General features: G+C 37.1%; 2 protein-coding genes across 5 annotated transcripts; one reads left to right on the top strand and one right to left on the bottom strand.

Moving 5' to 3' along the window:
* The first annotated feature begins 428 nt into the window (after positions 1-428).
* On the top strand, positions 429-9,547 carry LOC109103197 (guanylate-binding protein 1-like). Its single transcript, XM_042778032.1, has 11 exons — positions 429-646; positions 786-985; positions 2,439-2,566; positions 2,797-2,906; positions 3,009-3,202; positions 3,905-4,147; positions 4,281-4,558; positions 4,915-5,127; positions 5,775-5,877; positions 6,073-6,266; positions 7,705-9,547. The coding sequence occupies exons 2-11, from the start codon at positions 793-795 to the stop codon at positions 7,924-7,926; spliced, it is 1,878 nt and encodes a 625-aa protein (XP_042633966.1). The 5' UTR covers positions 429-646; positions 786-792; the 3' UTR covers positions 7,927-9,547.
* Positions 9,548-10,447: 900 nt separating this feature from the next.
* gbp1 (guanylate binding protein 1) lies at positions 10,448-17,667 on the bottom strand. 4 transcript variants are annotated; one of them, XM_042778053.1, is made up of 11 exons: positions 17,435-17,667; positions 16,020-16,230; positions 15,811-15,938; positions 15,614-15,723; positions 15,320-15,522; positions 13,343-13,588; positions 13,091-13,239; positions 12,319-12,450; positions 11,883-12,095; positions 11,675-11,777; positions 10,448-11,472 (listed from the first exon to the last, which is right to left on the bottom strand). In XM_042778053.1, exons 2-11 carry the CDS (start codon positions 16,207-16,209, stop codon positions 11,078-11,080), a joined length of 1,869 nt encoding a protein of 622 aa, XP_042633987.1. In that variant the 5' UTR covers positions 16,210-16,230; positions 17,435-17,667; the 3' UTR covers positions 10,448-11,077. The 4 variants fall into 4 exon arrangements, with proteins under 4 accessions (XP_042633987.1, XP_042633977.1, XP_042633985.1 ...); XM_042778043.1 differs by having other exon boundaries at positions 17,408-17,667; XM_042778051.1 differs by having other exon boundaries at positions 16,020-16,237; positions 17,408-17,667.
* Between the last annotated feature and the right edge of the window lie 1,195 nt (positions 17,668-18,862).

Consider the following 18,862-nt stretch of genomic DNA (forward strand, 5'->3'; position numbering starts at 1 on the left):
TTGTTATGGAAGCCCTTCCCGTTCTAATTTTATAGCATAGTTTCAGTTCTTATGTGAATTTAAATTGTGTATATGCCTACTCATAGTTTTATTCAAAATTCATTCTCATTTTTAAAGCTGTATGCTGTATTATGTGGGAGGTTTCCAAACTTTAATCTTCTTTTTCTTGAAAGGGAAAATTGTAGAAAAATTAGATAGCACACAGTTAGCCTGGTGTTTTAGGAACATATTGCTGCCTTTTACTTCAATAAATGAGTCTGCAATACAGCGTTTGTAGAGCTCTATACGAATGAATGTAGGTTAATTGCGTTTTAAGAAACAGGTTACTCTTAAATGCTAGATATAAAACATTTTTTCCTGTAGGCTGCTAAAAAAGCGATAAGCAGAGGTTATTTAACATTGTCTGACTCTGATGGCACCCAGCGCCTAGCTGTTTATGTTAAACGGGTGATTTCTGAGAAGCCTCTGCACTGATCGACCTGAACCAGATTCCTTTCACTTTCAGTCGTGGCGCCAGCAGAGAGAGCGCGTCCGGTAAAACACATTTCAGACGGGAGGAGCGGACTAGCGGATTAGTGCAAATGCGGTTCAGAATTTAAGAACAGTTTACGCGTTCTGCTTAAAACAACAAATCACCTCGCTAACGGTAGGCTAAACAGTCTAATTTTCTCCATCTGCTTTTCAATATGGCAATATCAAAATGTAATCTTTATTTTTTATATTTCTTTGTATAACTATGAAATCACAAGAATTTCTTTGTTGTGTTTTATTGTTTTCTTTTGCAGTGTCATCATGGCGTGTGGCAGGCGCATGCCAGCTCCAGTGTGTCTCATTGAAAACGATGAAAATGGGAAGCTGCGCGTGAAGAAAGAGGCCAGAGACATTCTGGATGGGATCAATGAGCCGGTGGTGGTGGTGTCTGTGGTGGGACTCTACCGTACGGGGAAGTCTTACCTTATGAACCGCCTGGCTGGACAACAGTCCGGTGAGAGAAACTGCTGAAAGTCTTTCTCGTGTGCAGTGCATGCTGATATGATAATAAGGATAGGATAACTGAATATGTGCAAAACAGTAACTGCATTAACATGAGTACATTTAATAGATGAATATCAATAAATATAAATTAACATTAAAGTAAAAGTTTAAATATTACAGTAATAATAAGAATAAACTTAATGATGCTCACTGAAAATTAGTTTATTTAAAAACAAATGCATGAATACGCAATTCAGATAGGCTACCAGGTGCACTCAGTATTTTTTCATTCATTACAAAACGTTTTACACATTTACATTTACATATTTATTCATTTTGCAGACGCGTTTATCCAAAGCAATAAAAAGAAGTGCCCGTTATAGGCTACAAGGTTTCAGTCATCGTTCATGATAGTAAAAGTTTGCACAGGAAGGGATAAAGGACAATAAGAGTATAGAGAAAGTTAAGGGACCGTTTTTTTATTTTTATTTTTTATAATTATTAATATTTTTTATATTTTATAATGAGGCAGTTAGATGCTCACGGAAGAGGGGATCTCGCACTGCGTCCTCTACTGGACACTATGGGGAATGCCATCAGCCTCAGACGTCACGCCCATGGCCCGTTGGCTGAACGTCTGTTGCATAGAGCACACAAAATTGGAAACACTTCGGGAGTTTTGAAGTCGTTATCGGATTGGTTAAATTATACAGAATTTCCAGGAGACGTGTGTGTCGCATTCTTTAATGTTCCACCTGGAACCAAATATTCCATGATGCCAAACCCCCTCATGTTAGAAGAAAGTCGTGGTGTTTACGTGGTGTTTATTTCTGTCAAAGATGTACCGATAAGGTCTACCCCTGAGTTGTGAGCTCTTTCCCTACCTAATATTTCTGGCAGCAGGGTAGGGTATTTTCAGGGTATTTTCATTTGATGTGTAACCCCCCATCCCTTCCCCCTTTTTTTAATAGGTGTAAATTTGCTACTATTTTTGGTGCTTTTTAAGCAAGTGGACAGGCAATACACCAAGGAAAGGCATAGTGGGTATTGTCATTCCCCATAGTGTCCACTAGAGTATGCAGTACGAGTTCCCTTGAAGGGGAACATCTCAGGTTATGCCTGTAACCATGGTTCCCCAAGAGGGAACGAGACACTGCGTCCCCTGGCCATGCCTTGGGCCTGCCTGTTTCACATCTCTTTCAGACAAAGAAGCTGATAACGTGCATTACAGGTGCCCTCTTATACTTCTGTGCACCCCCGCTAATGTCACGGCCTGTGCGGTCCAAGGAATTGGATATCATGTTGCTTTTGGAGTTGCTTTTCTTTGACGAGACATATAAAACATGAATACAAAGATTACATTTCTTAATTTCTGGACTGGCATCTAGATCTTTAAGAAAATATTTGTTTGTCATCTTAGACATTCTTATTTGTCATTGACTTTAATAATGCGATTGTCTCAGGATTTGCTCTTGGCAACACTATTGAATCAAAGACCAAAGGCATCTGGATGTGGTGTGTCCCTCACCCTAAAAAAAAAGGACACACATTGGTGCTGCTGGACACAGAGGGACTTGGTGACGTGGAGAAGGTGAGGAGGAAAACCACACAGTATCCATAGCAATGTGATCTCTATAGGAATAAAAATCTACCATCACCTTGTTTTGTGCTTTCACTTTCCATTAATTAATCACCAGGTGAGAAGAGTCACTGCACATAATTATTTGGACTTTACATATAAGTTCTAAACTGAATGGCATTTTGCTTCTAAATGTAAATAAGTGGCCACCTACTGGCACTCACATACTTTTAATATTTTAGGGGGATGAGAAACATGACACATGGATCTTCTGTCTGGCAGTTCTTCTCAGCAGTACTCTAGTGTACAACAGCTTAGGGGTCATTGACAACATGGCACTGGAAAAGCTGCAGTATCCTTCTCACACACATATGATATATTAAGAGTAAACACTTTATAAACACAGTTAATAAATAGCAGCACGGTTATTCCTCCTGAACAGTGCTGAATGTAGCTACGTTACAGAGCTGACAGAGAACATTCGTGTGAAGGCAGAAGTGAGTCAAGACGAGGACGGGTCGACAGATTTCATGAGTGTTTTTCCATCATTTGTCTGGGCTGTTCGCGACTTCACTCTGCAACTGATAAAGGAGGATAAACCAATAACATCAGACGAGTATCTGGAAAGTGCACTGGAATTAAAACCAGGTGAAAAAAAAAGAGTTGACACTAAACATACAGTACAAAAATGCTATCACAGACTATTTTTGTCCTGTTAAAAAACATTAAAATAAATTACGGTAAATTATATGATGCTAGTCTAGTGAAACACTCATCATAATTGCATACATAATGACTGTCTCCAAACAAGTTTTCAAAATGTGACATCTTTCATTATTTGGGAAAAACGCCAAACTCATGCAGCTGAGCCAATGTTGTTATGTTGCTATGTTGTTATATACAGTAGGTTGCTGAAATAAAAAGCAATTTTCAAAGTGCCAATCAACCTACAATGGCCTACTTAAACTTGTCTCTGCACATTAAAATGGAATAGGAACAAGTATTTTTACTAGGTATAACATTAAAGGGTCCATTGCATACAGTAAATTGGCACTCATAGTGTCATATATACAGTTTAGAAAATATAATATAATTAATAAAATATAGTTTCGGTCCTTCATTCTGAGTGAAACGATTTTATTAAGCATACCATTACCAGTAACATATTAATACATATATTTTGCCTTTAATATATGTGTTGGTGGTAATGGTTTTCTAAAAGCAATAAGCCAAGTGAAGCTGTGATTTACAGTGAATTTAGAACAACTATTTTTTTTTCTTTTACATTAACGGCGTCTTTGGGGCTTATTACTTTAATATCTTATGATTCCATAATTATCTTATTTTTAGGTTACTCACGTCAGATTGACAGGTATAACCTGCCCCGTCGCTGTCTGCGCAATTTCTTTGCCGTGAGGAAGTGCTTTGTGTTCCCTCGGCCAGCTAGTACGCAAAACATGAGAAGAATGGAGGAACTGACCAAGAAAGAACTGGATTCAGAGTTCCTTGAGCAGGCAAACACCTTCTGTTGTTACATCTACAACAATGCAGAGCCAAAAACTGTCAATGGAGGCCGTACAATTACTGGAACAGGTGTGTGCCTTCACAAAATCTCCTAAAGAGAAAGAATTTACAACAGTAAATCTCTTCTGAGAACCATCGATCAATGGACTGTGTATAAAAGAACAGACAATTGACTGAACTATGGATTTGTGTTTCCTGACAGCTCTAGGTAATCTTGCTGATGTTTACGTGGAGGCGATCCGCAGTGGTAAGGTTCCATGTTTGGAGAATGCAGTTGTGTCTCTGGCTAAGATCCAGAATGTCTGTGCAGTGGAACAGGCCATGAAGTTCTACATGAACGAGATGCTAAGCATTGCTCAGCTCCCTATGCACTTAGAAGAGCTGTCCGACATCCACAAAATTGCAGAGAAGAAGGCCATTGAAGTTTTCATCACCACGTCCTTCAATGACATTGACCAAATCTACCAAAAAGAGCTCATGGTACAGTACCTGCTGACAAACAAAACATAGACATGGAGAGATCAACTTGAAACGGTGTCCTAATTTGCATACTTGCACTATGAACTAAATGTACTTATAATAAACACTACATCATATTAAACTGAATGATCTTGTACATTTAGAATAAATGTAATGCATTAAAAGTAATTAATTAAAAGGGTTTTAAAGTATGGCCCTTCAAAACTTAGAAAAAATAGTGTTGCACTTGTATTTATTATAGTGAATATGTGCACAGATTCAAGTAAAGGAGATTCAATCCATGTGCAATATTCTGTCTTTATAACCAATGAAAGTATAAACAGTTTTGCGCTCTCTCAATGCTTATCATGATTTAGGGGAAGATTCTTGAGGAATATCAAGATATGTGCCAGCAGAATTATCAAGCGTCTCTCATTCAGTGTGAGGAAGTTCTGCGTGAGGTGTTTGACAAGCTGGAAAAAAGCATTTCCGATGGATCATACCTGAAACCTGGAGGATACGGAGAGTACAGAGACACACTCACACAGCTGACCAATGACTACAGAGAAAAAACACTCTCACAAATAACGGTAGTTCACACACGCATGCTTTTATTGTGAATTTAATTTTTCTGGAGGGTCACATATCATCACCAATCAACATCCATAATGCTGATAAAGATGATAATATGATAATTAGGACATGATAACAATCATGAAACTGAAACACTTACTCACTCCCAGGTAGTTCCAAATCTGTGTGCTGTAGTTATTTTTATGTGAATCACAAAATGAGAAATTCTGAGGTATGTGCATGATACTTTTTATCCAAACAATAGTTTGCAATGATTAGTGCTGTCAAGTTTGAATAAAAAGCAAAAGAAACACAGTGGAAGTTGTCCATATAACTAATGGACTTGTTCTTATATTTCAAGTTATCTGATGATATGCTTCACAAAATATGGAATATAGTACACACATCATCTGGGGAACTTTAATAGTACTTTTGGAGCGTGGCAGGTAGCCATGATAACTATGAACTGTTATTTCATGTAAAGTAGCAGCATCAACATTCCTCTTTAACACTGTGTTGGTTTGTCGCAATGTGATTGTTAATATATTATAATCTTTTTTATATATTTTGGTGAACTGTTCAATTAAGTATGATTTGCTACAAAACAGCTCATTTAAAAAAATATTTTTAATAATTAGAAATGTGTTTTTTTTTTCTTCCACAGAGCAAGGACGTGTTGAGCAAGTTTTTGAAAGCAAAGGAAGAGGCTGGAAATTTGATTCTACATGCTGACCAATCTCTTACCACAGCGGAACAGGAGAAAGAGGGTACAATTCAAATCACCTGCATACATTTCTATCAATCAAGCCTCTTAATGATACAGTACAATGACTTCAATCAGAGAATGAACAATAACCTACAGAATTTGTGATTGATTGATTGATTGATTGTACCTACACAGATATGTCTAATTGATAGATCTGACTGAGTGAGCAGACTAACCTTTCTCTTTCTTTATACAGTGCAGAGATTAAAGAGTGAGATCCTAGAACAGCAAAAAAGAAGCATAGAGGAACAGAACCAATTACAGGAACAGGCATTTAAAGACATGCAAAGAACCCACGATGAGCATGTGAATCAGATCATTAGTCAGATGAAGAGAGACCAGGAGAGAATGAGGAGAGACAATGATCGAGTCCTGGAGGCAAAACTAAAGGTACTGTAAAAAGGGATGCTTCCTCTAAAAACTCTCACATGATTAATGTTGTGCTTTAAAGTGAAAATTGTGTGGCTAGATTTAAAGAAAACACTAATCACAGTCTGGTGTGCAAATCGATGTAAGAATCAATTTGGTATGCAAATCAATGTAATATGGGAGATTTATAAAGTTGAATCCTAACATTTTAAAAATTATTTACTAAAGGTATGAATGGAGTCTTGTGTACATTAAGCTCTTTGGCCTAAATTAACTGCAGTAGTGCTCAAAGTTAGAGGAATATTCATTGTATGTTTTACTGATATAAATATAATGTCAGCACTACGTTGAATAAAGGGAAGAAAGGATTAAATTTAGCAGCATTTCAGCAAATATATTAAGTCATGCTGTCTTTAGATGCAAATACACTGTACAAGTGATTTTTTTTTTTTTTTTTTTTTTTTTTTGAAGAATGAAAAATTACTGGAATGTGTTTTACAAGAACTTTCTAGGTCTTTGTAACTGTAAAATTTAGTATCAGTTTCTGAGTGAAAATTTTTCTACACCAGTGATTCTTCAGTGTGTACAAAATAAACAAATGTAAGAAGTAATGTGTTTGTAGAAAGTGTTTCTATGCAGAATATGTAGAATATGCATGATTCTCAGGAACAATTTAACTTGGAAATGTTTTTGACATGCTTGATTAGATGTTAAAGGGATACTCCACCGCAAAATGAAAATTTTGGCATTAATCACTTACCCCTATGTTGTTCCAAACCGGAAAAGCTTAGTTCGTCTTCGGAACACAATTTAAGATATTTTGTATGAAAACTGGAAGGCTTGAGACTGTCCCATAGACTGCCAAATAAATAACAGTGTCAAGTGTCATGCTCTTCTGTATCAGCCGTGCCACAAGGATACGTTTTTTATGTGTATTTACACTTTGATTTGAAAGAAAACAGTGCATCAGCGCAGTGCGACTGACACAGAAGTGCATATGCCACCTGTGTACTGCTCAGATTTGTCAAAATGGCGCTATGCTGATTTGGAGAGACACAGAGGAAAGGAATTGTTGTTTGGAATTTGTTTTCTTCGCGTACAAAAAGTATTCTTGACACTTCAAAACGTTATAGTTGAATCACTGATGGCAGATGGACTATTCTGACGATGCTTTTCATACTTTCCTGGACCTTGACACTGTTATTTACTTGGCAGTCTATGGGACAGTCTTAAGCCTTCCGGTTTTCACCCAGAATATCTTAAATTGTGTTCTGAAGATGAACGAAGCTTTTACGGGTTTGGAACGACATGGGGTAAGTGATTAATGACAAAATTTTCATTTTGCGGTGGAGTAGCCCTTTAAACTGAGTTTACAAACTGCTCTATGAAGTTTACTGAATGTGCTTATGGTCAAGTTTAGGGTTAGATTTTCTTAATTCAGTTCCTGTTTGTGTTGCAGGAAAGGGAAGCTCTTCTGCAGCAGGGCTTTAAGCAGGAGGCTGCTCAGATGCAGAGTGAGATTGACCACCTAAAATCAAACTGGGAAAAACAGGAGACGTCCCAACCCTCCACAACGAGCAAGGTTTTGGATGTTCTCGGCACTGCAGCGACTTTGTTCTTGCCAGGATTTATTCCTAAATTAGGTGGTTTTTGTCTGTCCTTGCTTTCAAAACGGTTTTGAAAATGCATATACATTATTCACATACTCACCTAAACAGGCATATATATTTATACTACGGGGCTATTGAAGGATTGAAAATGATTGGCTGACGAATGTTATAAGGTATTCAGTTATTTTCAGGGAAATTCAAAGCTAAACTAGTTCCAGGTAGGGCTCAACCACATTACATGTTCTCACTGGTGAGGTAATAAGGACGCTGTTCTTGAAGCAGATAAATTTAAAGTTTCACTATTAGTAGAGAAGCTTCTACCGAACTCAGTTGAAAGAGATGCACAGACTCATTACTGTAACTGCATTAGATTGCATTTATAACTGCGTTAGTCTGCATATCAGTGGCTCAAATTTCGGTTGGCATTACTAGCTCTAAAGTGACATTTTGGAATTATCAATGGAAGCCTGGGATGAGACACGTATATAATCCTATGAACAAGAACATTTTAAGGACAAAACCTGAAGTCTTGAAGTACAACATCTGAACAATGTTTTGAGGTGTGGTGGTAACCGTAGTATAAGTGGAATAAATGACTTATTAGAAAATAATGCACACCCACATCAACACCTCGGATGTGCATTATATACTAATAATTCAACGGCTCGTCATCAATTATTCCTTACACACACACACATACACACACACACACACACACATACATATATATATATATATATATATATATATATATATATATATATATATACACACACACAAACACAAACACATACACACACACACACACACAGTATTTATTTCTAAATAATAATTTCTAAATAACTGTTCTTGCAGATGCTACATGTATATATATTGCCACACACCAATATTGCTACCAACATATATAGCCTAAAATATATATATAGTATATATTTATTGTTAGTTGCTATTCTTGCAGATGCCATATTAACTGACAAGCAAGCGCAAACATTTGTAATGAACTATGAACAAAGCTGTTATCAAAGTGACTGCCTTCTTTTCCATGTAACATTAAACGATTCACAAACTCTGTGAATCCTGATGTAAATCTTCCTTGTAGCTTCCAATTGACAGTGATATTTAGCCATTTTGAAATTATGACTTCGGCCTATATCTGTGTTCAGTTGGCTGACAAAAACAAAGCTTCGACAGTGAACAGTAGTGTGGTACTTAGTGCTTAAAAGTTTAGCAAACAGACTAAATGTTCTTAAACTGAATTAGAGTGTATTCACTTTTTGTTTTTTATTTGCTTGTAATCAGATGGAAGAAACTCTGTGCTGTTTATTGTGACATCCCTATATGCTGAATGTGGTGACTGCAGTTTTCTGTGAAATATAATGAATGTTTCTTGATTCAGGCTGATTGTGTATTGTGTATTGTATTCAGGCTAGTTAATGTGAGAATAAAAACCTGCACTTAGTTCTCAGTTAAGGGGAAAAGTACTGGCTGTGTGTATTGTGCATGCATTTGCTAATACCTTCTTACTCCTGATCTGTACTGAAGACATCACTGGCTGGTGATGTTGTTGCGGTTTCTTTCAATTTTTGAACATTCCTTACCTCCTAACCCATAACTTACATATGGCAATGTATCCCTGGCATTGAGTTATACCCTTGTTGAACAATAAAATGCTGAAAAAGCTTAAACATGGAACACTGTCTCCTGTGTCTGTTTCATCCCGCGTTTGTGCATTCCTGATTGATGGGGCTGATAATATTTGGGGTACTGAGAAATAACCATTAAGTAATAACAGAAATAACAGTTAAGTAATGTACAGCATGTGGGAGCACATAACTGTTAAGGAGTTTAAAGTCAGTAAGAGCTAGTAAGCAGCTGCTAACGAGAATTCAGACTTTAACAGACAAAACTTACAAAACTGAAGTCTAAGCACATTTAAACTATGCCTTTTGGTTGCAGTTAGATTAACAGTATAAGATTTTAAAAAACATAATTGAAATGCTTGCATAATTAACAACAAAAAAAAATTAAAAATGCTTTAAAAATGTAAAAACACCTTCTTGGTATCAAAATACTTTCACTACTACTACTACAACTACTTAAAAAATAACAATCTGTATATTTGATATGCTTTAAAAATGCTAAAATACAACCAAAATAAAGTTCTAGGCAAATTTGTGCCAACAGCATAAGGACTATTACAAAGATTCAACCATTGAAGTCCTTACATATCAACTTCTCAGTTATGTTGAAATAAAAAAAACAGCTTCAAAATTCATTTTGCAGTATGAATGTGCAGTTTTTGTAGAACAGTGTCTTCAAGTAACGTTTGCCACAGACCATATTTAAAAACATAAAGTAGAAATCCAGTATGGAATTCTTAAGAACAACTATGGTAAAGTTGCCTTCTGATTTGGCCTATACCTTTATGATAACACTACTTGGCAAGATTTGTAGTGTACATCTCAAAGTTAAACAATTATATTTTATCTGATGCATTTAATGATTGTTTAGAGAATGTAATGCTTACATCCAAAAAAAACAGTATGATAGAATGTGAAATAGAGGTCTACAAAATACTGGCATACTTGTATGTCTTACTAAGTCGAGTCATCTTTATTTATGCAGTGCTTTATATAATACAGTTTGTTTTGAAGCAGCTTTACAGGAAAATGCTGATTCAAATGATGCAAACAAAATTCAATTCTGTAAAGCAGCTCTAAAAAAGACAATAGTAAACATTTTAATTATCCAGTAGAAGTCATTTCATTGTTGATTCAGTTTGGTTCAAGAACTGCGTTATGTAAGTATGAGTTCAATCAATCTATAAAGCAGCTCAGGAGAGAACAATTATGTCATCATCAAGCCCAGTTCAGTTTCTCATCCAATAGTCTCTGTGTCCGAAATCAAATACTTCTCACAAAAAAAAACAAAAAAAAAAAACAGCATGTGCAGTAGGTCACAATTCATGGCATTTGAAAAACAGTAGGTGAAAAACAGTGAAAATTCTGAAGCGTCCCCCAAGCCAAGAGGCAAAAGTGGCAAAGAACCCAAACTCCCATCACCAGCAACATAGGACATACTTTTATTACACAGTATACAGTACATTAAGTATGTGAATTAGGATGCTACTCATTAACAAAGAAAACACAGTACAACAAAATAAAAACCTACTTTGTGTCTTGTAAGCTATATGAATAAATCAATTTGTGATGTAACGGGTAATTATATTTTTTTGAGTCCTTTCATCAGCACTTTATAATTAAGGATAGTTGGAAGGATTTCTGCCACAGCTCCTAAAATAGGCACCACATATTCCTTCATTAAACCACCAGAACTTTCCTTTTCTTTTTTTAGATTCGCTATCTCTTCATCCAGGAGATCAACTTTCTCGCTAAAGCCTTTCTTTAGCATCTCCTCCCGCTCCTTCAGTTTGCTCTCAATGGCTCTGTCCATCTCCTGCTGCTGCTGCTCCAGCTCCTTGTTGAACTTCTCCTGCATCTGCCTCATCTGGTCCTGCTGCCGCTCTTTCTCTGCCTGCATCATTCGCTCACTCTCAATGCGTTTCTCCTCTTCCTCTTTATACTTCTGTTCCAGCAGAGCATTCTTTTCCTTTTCCTCTGTCAGTCAAGATCGAAAACAAGAAAAATTATGAAATGAAATATGATATTAATCCCAAACCTCTCAAACCTGAACTCCAAGATGCCTTAGAAATGCTCTTGAGTAACAGTTTGGGCTTTTGGGTTCATTAAAATTACAAATGCTCCGGGGTTGAAGCTGTGTAATGAATTACAAATATTCATTAGGTTGGTAAAGATTTACCTTGAATCTTTCTGTCTTTTTCAGTGAGTTTTGTATCTGTGTAGAGGATGCTGTTTGCTTCTGGTCCTCGCTCATTCAGAAACTCATTCAGCACGGCTTCAGCCTGCACATAAACAGACATATATTAGAGAACTTTTACTGTATAGGCACACTCATACCTTCATGTATATTCAAAGAACAATTTCACAAAAACACTTTTTGTCCTCACCGATACACCTTTATTGGGTTCTCTGCAGTAATGTTCAACAATGGTGTCTCTGTCTCTGCAATAGAGTTCATATCCTCCAGATTGACTGTACTTTCCCTCCTGCAGCCATTTATTCATGTCAGAGAACAGATTCTTCAGCAGATCTCTGCACTTTTTCTCTGATGCCATCACATTCTCTTGCAGCAAACCTGCATAGTACATATCTACTTTTTCCTAAACATACAAAAACACATGCATCACATATACACGCTGGAAAAAGTCTGATATACTACCATAAGGAATGACCATCTGTGCACCTCTTCACACATAAGGGCCATATTTAAATACTTCAGCTAACTATTATTTAAAATAATGCGCAATGAAAAAAGGCTTTGCATATTTAAGAATATATTCAAATATCAACTGCATTATTGTGAGATGTGCATTTGAAACTTGCCACGAGTTTTTTCAGGTATTCTTGTTTTTCATCTTTAAAGGAGCGTTTCATAAACTCAGAGGTGGCCAGACTGCTAAACTTCTGGTGCTCTGAGGAAATATCATCCACACCTACTGGGAACTTGTTCTTCACCTGGAAAGAGCAGCATGCTTGAATGGCTGTAACAGCTCGGCCCAGTTTCAAAACATGAATAACTTTGTCAATCAAAGGCACAGCTTTATTTATAGGCTGAAAATGATCATATCAGCAAAAACAAAATAAAAACAGAAGCACACACATCAATGGAATCATTCTCAAACAGGTGCTAAAAAAAAAGATTAATCATGAAAATAGAAAAAAGTTGGCACACCTAGGCTCCAAAAATACCAAAATGTAATAACAGACTATCACATAGGTGATGTTTCAAGCATACAGACTGATCAGTCTGAGGAAGAGCCTGCATGCTCGAAACGTCACCTATGTAATATTCTATTACAACATTTTATTATTTTAGCATCCTTTTTTTTTTTTTCATGCCAAACATAATAATATCAAATTAATAACAGAACAGATGATACTCTAAAACTAATGCCTGCCAAAGTGATCTGTATATATAAATATATGTATAATTTAATTAATTAATTTTAATCAAATAATCTCAAGTTGTTTCCAAAATACACTTCTTTTAATTAAAAACCCCACTAAAGCCCAATTTAAAGCAACTTTAGATAAGTAAAGCACAGTTTGATGAGTAACTGCACTGAGTGAATAAATAAGATAATGTGTGTCATACCTTTTCCATCCCAATCTGATATGCTTTGAAAGCTTCTTGAAGAGCTGTCTGGTTCTCTAGATTTGCAAGAGCAACAACTGCATTGTCCAGACAGGGCACCTTACCACTGCTGATTGTGTCTACATAAATCTTAACCAGATGTCCGAGCACTGGCAACACACACAAACACATAAACAGATTTACCTTTCAATTCTAAAAGCTTATGGATCTGAACACTGAATTTTCTTAATATTTAACTGGTAAAACACTCACATTTGCCAGTAACTCTGTGTCCTCCTTTCACTGTTTTCACAACACTATTGTGAAAGATGTGGTCACAGAAACGACCCGTGACCTCCAGAAAATCAGGTACAAGGTCTCGTTCTTGCAAGCTTTCTAAACGTGTCATGTTTTCAGGTGAGGCTGGAGAAGGGAACACGAAACACTTCCTGGGGGATGGGAAATAGTTTCGGATGCATTGACGAGGCAGGTTGTAGTCACTGACTTTCTTGCTCACACCTTTAGGAGAAAATAGCACATTTTTACCTAAATGCACTAAGAAATATTTTCTTTTGTCAGTATTCAGTCACTGTTTATTTACATATACAAACCCGAATCCAAAAAAGTTGGGACAGTGTACAAATTGTGAATAAAAACAGAATGCAATGATGTGGAAGTTTAAATTTCAACATTTTATTCAGAATACAACATATATGACATATCAAATGTTTATACTGAGAAAATGTTTTATTATAAGGGAAAAATAAGTTGATTTTAAATTTCATGGCATCAACACATCTCAAAAAAGTTGGGACAAGGCCATGTTTACCACTGTGTGGCATCCCCTCTTCTTTTTATAACAGTCTGCATACGTCTGGGGACTGAGGAAGGAGACAAGTTGCTCAAGTTTAGGAATAGGAATGTTGTCCCATTCTTGTCTAATACAGGCTTCTAGTTGCTCAACTGTCTTAGGTCTTCTTTGTTGCAACTTCCTCTTTTTGATGCGCCAAATGTGTTCTATGGGTGAAAGATCTGGACTGCAGGCTGGCCATTTCAGTACCCGGATCCTTCTTCTACGCAGCCATGATGTTGTAATTGTTGCAGTATGTGGTCTGGCATTGTCATGTTGGAAAATGCAAGGTCTTCCCTGAAAGAGACGACGTCTGGATGGGAGCATATGTTGTTCTAGAACTTGGATATACCTTTCAGCATTGATGGTGCCTTTCCAGATGTGTAAGCTGCCCATGCCACACGCACTCATGCAACGCCATACCATCAGAGATGCAGGCTTCTGAACTGAGCGCTGATAACAACTTGGGTTGTCCTTGTCCTCTTTAGTCCGGATGACATGGCGTCCCAGTTTTCCAAAAAGAACTTCAAATTTTGATACATATGACCACATAACAACCTAAAAATTTTCAACAGTCAACTTCAAATGACACTTGGCCCAGAGAAAACACCTGCGCTTCTGGACCATGTTTAGATATGGCTTTTTTTTTTACCTATAGAGTTTTAGCTGGCAACGGCGAATGGCACGGTGGATTGTGCTCACCGAAAATGTTTTCTGGAAGTATTCCTGAGCCCATGTTGTGATTTCCATTACAGTAGTATTCCTGTATGTGATGTAGTGCCGTCTAAGGGCCCAAAGATCATGGACATCCAGTATGGTTTTCCCGGCCTTGACCCTTACGCACAGAGAATGTTCCAGATTTTTTGAATCTTTGGATTATATTATGCACTGTAGATGATGATAACTTCAAACTCTTTGCAATTTTTCTCTGAGAAACCCCTTTCTGATATTGCTCCACTATTTTTCGCCGCAGCATTGGGGGAATTGGTGATCCTCTGCCCATCTTGACTTCTGAGAGACACTGCCCCTCTGAGAGGCTCTTTTTAATACCCAATCATGTTGCCAATGACCTAATAAGTTGCAAATTGGTCATCCAGCTGTTCTTTATATGTACATTTAACTTTTCCGGCGGCCTCTTATTGCTACCTGTCCCAATTCCTTTTTGGAATGTGTAGCTCTCATGAAATCCAAAATGAGCCAATATTTGGCATGACATTTCAAAATGTCTCATTTTCAAGATTTGATATGTTATCTATATTCTATTGTGAATAAAATATAAGTCTATGAGATTTGTAAATAATTCCATTCCCTTTTTACTCACAATTTGTACAGTGTCCCAACTTTTTTGGAATCGGGTTTGTATTTCAAATTCTACCAATGTTTACGTCTCTCTAAAATACCTTTTTTGAGCTGGAGGGCAAATTCAAGGTACTCGTCCTCAGTCACTCTCTTTCCTTCAATTACCAATTCCAAGGTGAAATCTCTCACAACCCAGGTGAATGATGGGAAAAACTGCACAAACTTAAAATCTTCTTCTTCCTCCTCCTCATTTGCTACTTCTGTCGATCTGATCTTGATATTCTCAGCGAGCTCAGCAACATAGCTGCAGCACATTAAGAATTATCAGCATCTTGTAAAGTGTATGTTTGTATATGTGAAAGAGGAAGTGGGTTGTGTGGCAGGTTAAAGGATACTGCAGCTTCTCCACTGCAGTGTTATCGATGGTGCCGCGGCTGTTGTACACCAATGTGCTGCTGAGCAGAACAGCCAGACAGAAGATCCAGCTGTCATTCTTAGAGTCTCCCTGAAACACAAGAGTGTCTTCAGATCAATTCATCCACAACATATATCAACAAGACTATTAATTCTACAGCTTTATTTTTGTCCTCACTTTGGCCACGTCCCCAAGTCCCTCTGTATCCAGCAGCACCAGAGTGTGTCCTTCTTTATAGGGGTGTGCAACACACCACATCCAGATGCCTTTGGTCTTCGACTCAATAGTATTGCCAAGAGCAAAGCCTGAGACAACCATATTTTAATTATTATAATTAGCATGTAGCTGATATGTATTAAGATGGTATGTCTAGATGGTTCTCACACCTGACTGTTGTCCAGCCAGGCGGTTCATAAGATAGGACTTCCCCGTACGGTAGAGTCCTACCACAGACACCACCACCACCGGCTCATGGATCCTACTCAGGAACTCAATGGCATCCTTACAGGCGCTGAGTGATCCGTTCACATTCTCCACCAAACATATGGGCGAAGGCATTAGTCTGGCATTAGACATGCTGTCTCTTTCTAGCTCTTCCTGTTTGTTAAAGGAAAAATCAACCATTTGGTTACTGCAAACAGAATAATGTAAAAAAAAATGGACAAAAACCACACAACATACTGCAAAACAACTAGTTCTTCACTGACTTTCCAGTATGTTGCTCTATTTGCATCCTGTTAGCAATTAAAAATCTATTATTAACCTTTATAAAAAATAGCATGAAATGGTCACTGATCAATGGTCAACTGTCATTATGGTGACTCACATGCTTTATTACTTTACGATTTTAGCTGGTTAGCGAGATATTTGCATGATACAGTGATTAAAAATGGCAAATGTCAATGACTTGGGGTAATTTAGTATCTTTTGTCTTTTTAATACCAGAAGCAAAAAATGGAGAAACATAATAATAGTGCCATACAGGTCAGGTTAACTCAAAATAAATATTTCCTTAAAGTTTCAGGAGTGACGTCTAAATCCCTCATCCCTCATAATGCCAGATTTCAATGATTGGCATATAATAATCATAGCAATGGATGAGAGAAAAATATAATTGGTCAAAATAGATGTTCATGTAAATGCATACGATACTTTTTTTGTATCAAAATATTTTTGAAATGCGGTTGAAATTATCTGTAAAAGCAATGACTTGTACATCCTGCACACTGTACATTGCTATTCTTCTTGTGGTGAAAAGCCTGCATTACCAGACACTGTGACGTTAACATGTCTAGCTGTCAGACAAAAGACTGCGGACAGTTTTTTTTATTCAAACCCAAATAAACCCCAACTCCACCCTCCATGGGAATAGTCACTCCACGTTAAACTCAAAAGTTGGCAGCCCTGGGTTATGGTGGGAGCGGCATCAGGTCTGGCATCGCCTTGGTCAACATGCGATTCAGAAGCACAACAGAACGACACAACAAACATCCTGAGATTTGAATGTGTTCCTGTAAGGTTTTCAGAGTAAATTTCAGAGTAAGCACACTCCTTTAGGTACTCACATAATTAGAGTGTGTAATTCAGAGTTAAAATAAACGTTACATATTAATTAAATGAAAATATAATTAGGCTACGTAGCCTATACATGTCATTAAAAATCAGACTGTAAACAAAATGTACGTTTGCATAATTGAAAACCTTGAATGGATGTTCCACATTTGTTTTTGAATAAATAGCAAAGAAATTAATAAATAAAATAAAGGTCACTTACGTAACCCTAAATTTAAAATGTATTGACTTGAGCGTGCAGATGGTTCGCGAGGCGCTCTCTCTCTCCTCAATACTTCTCTGTGCGCACTGAACAGAATCGCAAGTCTTATTTACCACAACGATGAGGTTGTTTCTCAGTATACGCCCATATCGTTCTAAAGCTGACTTGACGGTAACCGATCGATTTCAGTAACCTAACCGAACCGAACCTGTGTTGTAGCCTATCACTTTTAGTTTCACTTTCGTGTCAGCATCACCGATTCGCCAATGAGAGAACACGCGCAGTCTCTGTACCATTTATGGTGGAAAAGATAACTTATCTCCAATGGCGCGGGAAGGGGGGTGCTGCGGGGGCTGCAGCCCCCCTCGTCATAGCATCAGCCCCCCCTGGTGGGGGGCTGTGGATTAACCTAATATTGTACTTAAAAACGTGAAAAAAATAAAAAAAATAAAAAACAGACATAACAATGTGTTTAATGTGGGATTAAGATATAGTGTATAAGATATAAAACTAATGATTAATTATTTTAATATTTCTGTGTCGCTGCAAAGACGATGCGGACTCGCCATGAACGCCAGAGAGAAATGCACATTTCATATGGATTAGGCCTACATATTCAGAGAGTAGCCTATTTCTTTTCGTTTTGAATATTTTCGTTTAAAAGTAGACATTTTTAAGCTTTCTATAATAGATAGCCTATATTTCTCAAAACTGTCTGTGAGGCACAAGCTGAGTTTCTGCGCCCTCCAGTTCACGTGCAATACAAGTGATGTGCCGGCACCTTATTACATTGTCTGCTAATATATTTGCTTGTTTATTAAATACAGGCAATGGGTTGATAAAATATTGATCAAAATTAAGATACAATTTATACAAAACGAAAATCTTTTAAACAGAGTCTTTCTACAAAACAAAACTGAATAAAGTGGTCAAAATCATGTCTTACCCACTCCATGTCTCATAGGCTATTGCGCATGATGTATCATATCTTTCTCATGCTGCATGCTCACTTTCATAATAAACATTGATTAAATAAATAAAAAAATTACATTAGCCTATAATATTTAAACAAATATGAAACCAAATATGTTTTCTTTAATGGCTACAACACATAGCCTAAACAGTACAGAGATTTTTTTTTTATTTTTTTTATTTATTTATTTTTATTAAACATCAAAGTACAAGTACATCAAGTAGGCTACAATTTTTGTGTATAAAACCAGTAACAATCACGCCAGGGGAGAAGACTAGTAGAGAAATTTCATGCCGTCAGTCACAACATAATGACGTCACATATTTTCCAACCCAGCCCTCAGCCCCCCCCGCATGAAACAGCTTCCAGCGCGCCTGCTTATCTCACAGGAGGAGGGTATGGGTTTTGCCTTTTGCTCAGTTGTGTTGAGAGTTTACCTCGCTAACGGTGTTTTAAGCAGGACATTTTACTAGTAACTTTTT

Source organism: Cyprinus carpio, chromosome A2 (assembly GCF_018340385.1).
Source record: "Cyprinus carpio isolate SPL01 chromosome A2, ASM1834038v1, whole genome shotgun sequence".
Lineage (NCBI taxonomy): Eukaryota > Metazoa > Chordata > Actinopteri > Cypriniformes > Cyprinidae > Cyprinus > Cyprinus carpio.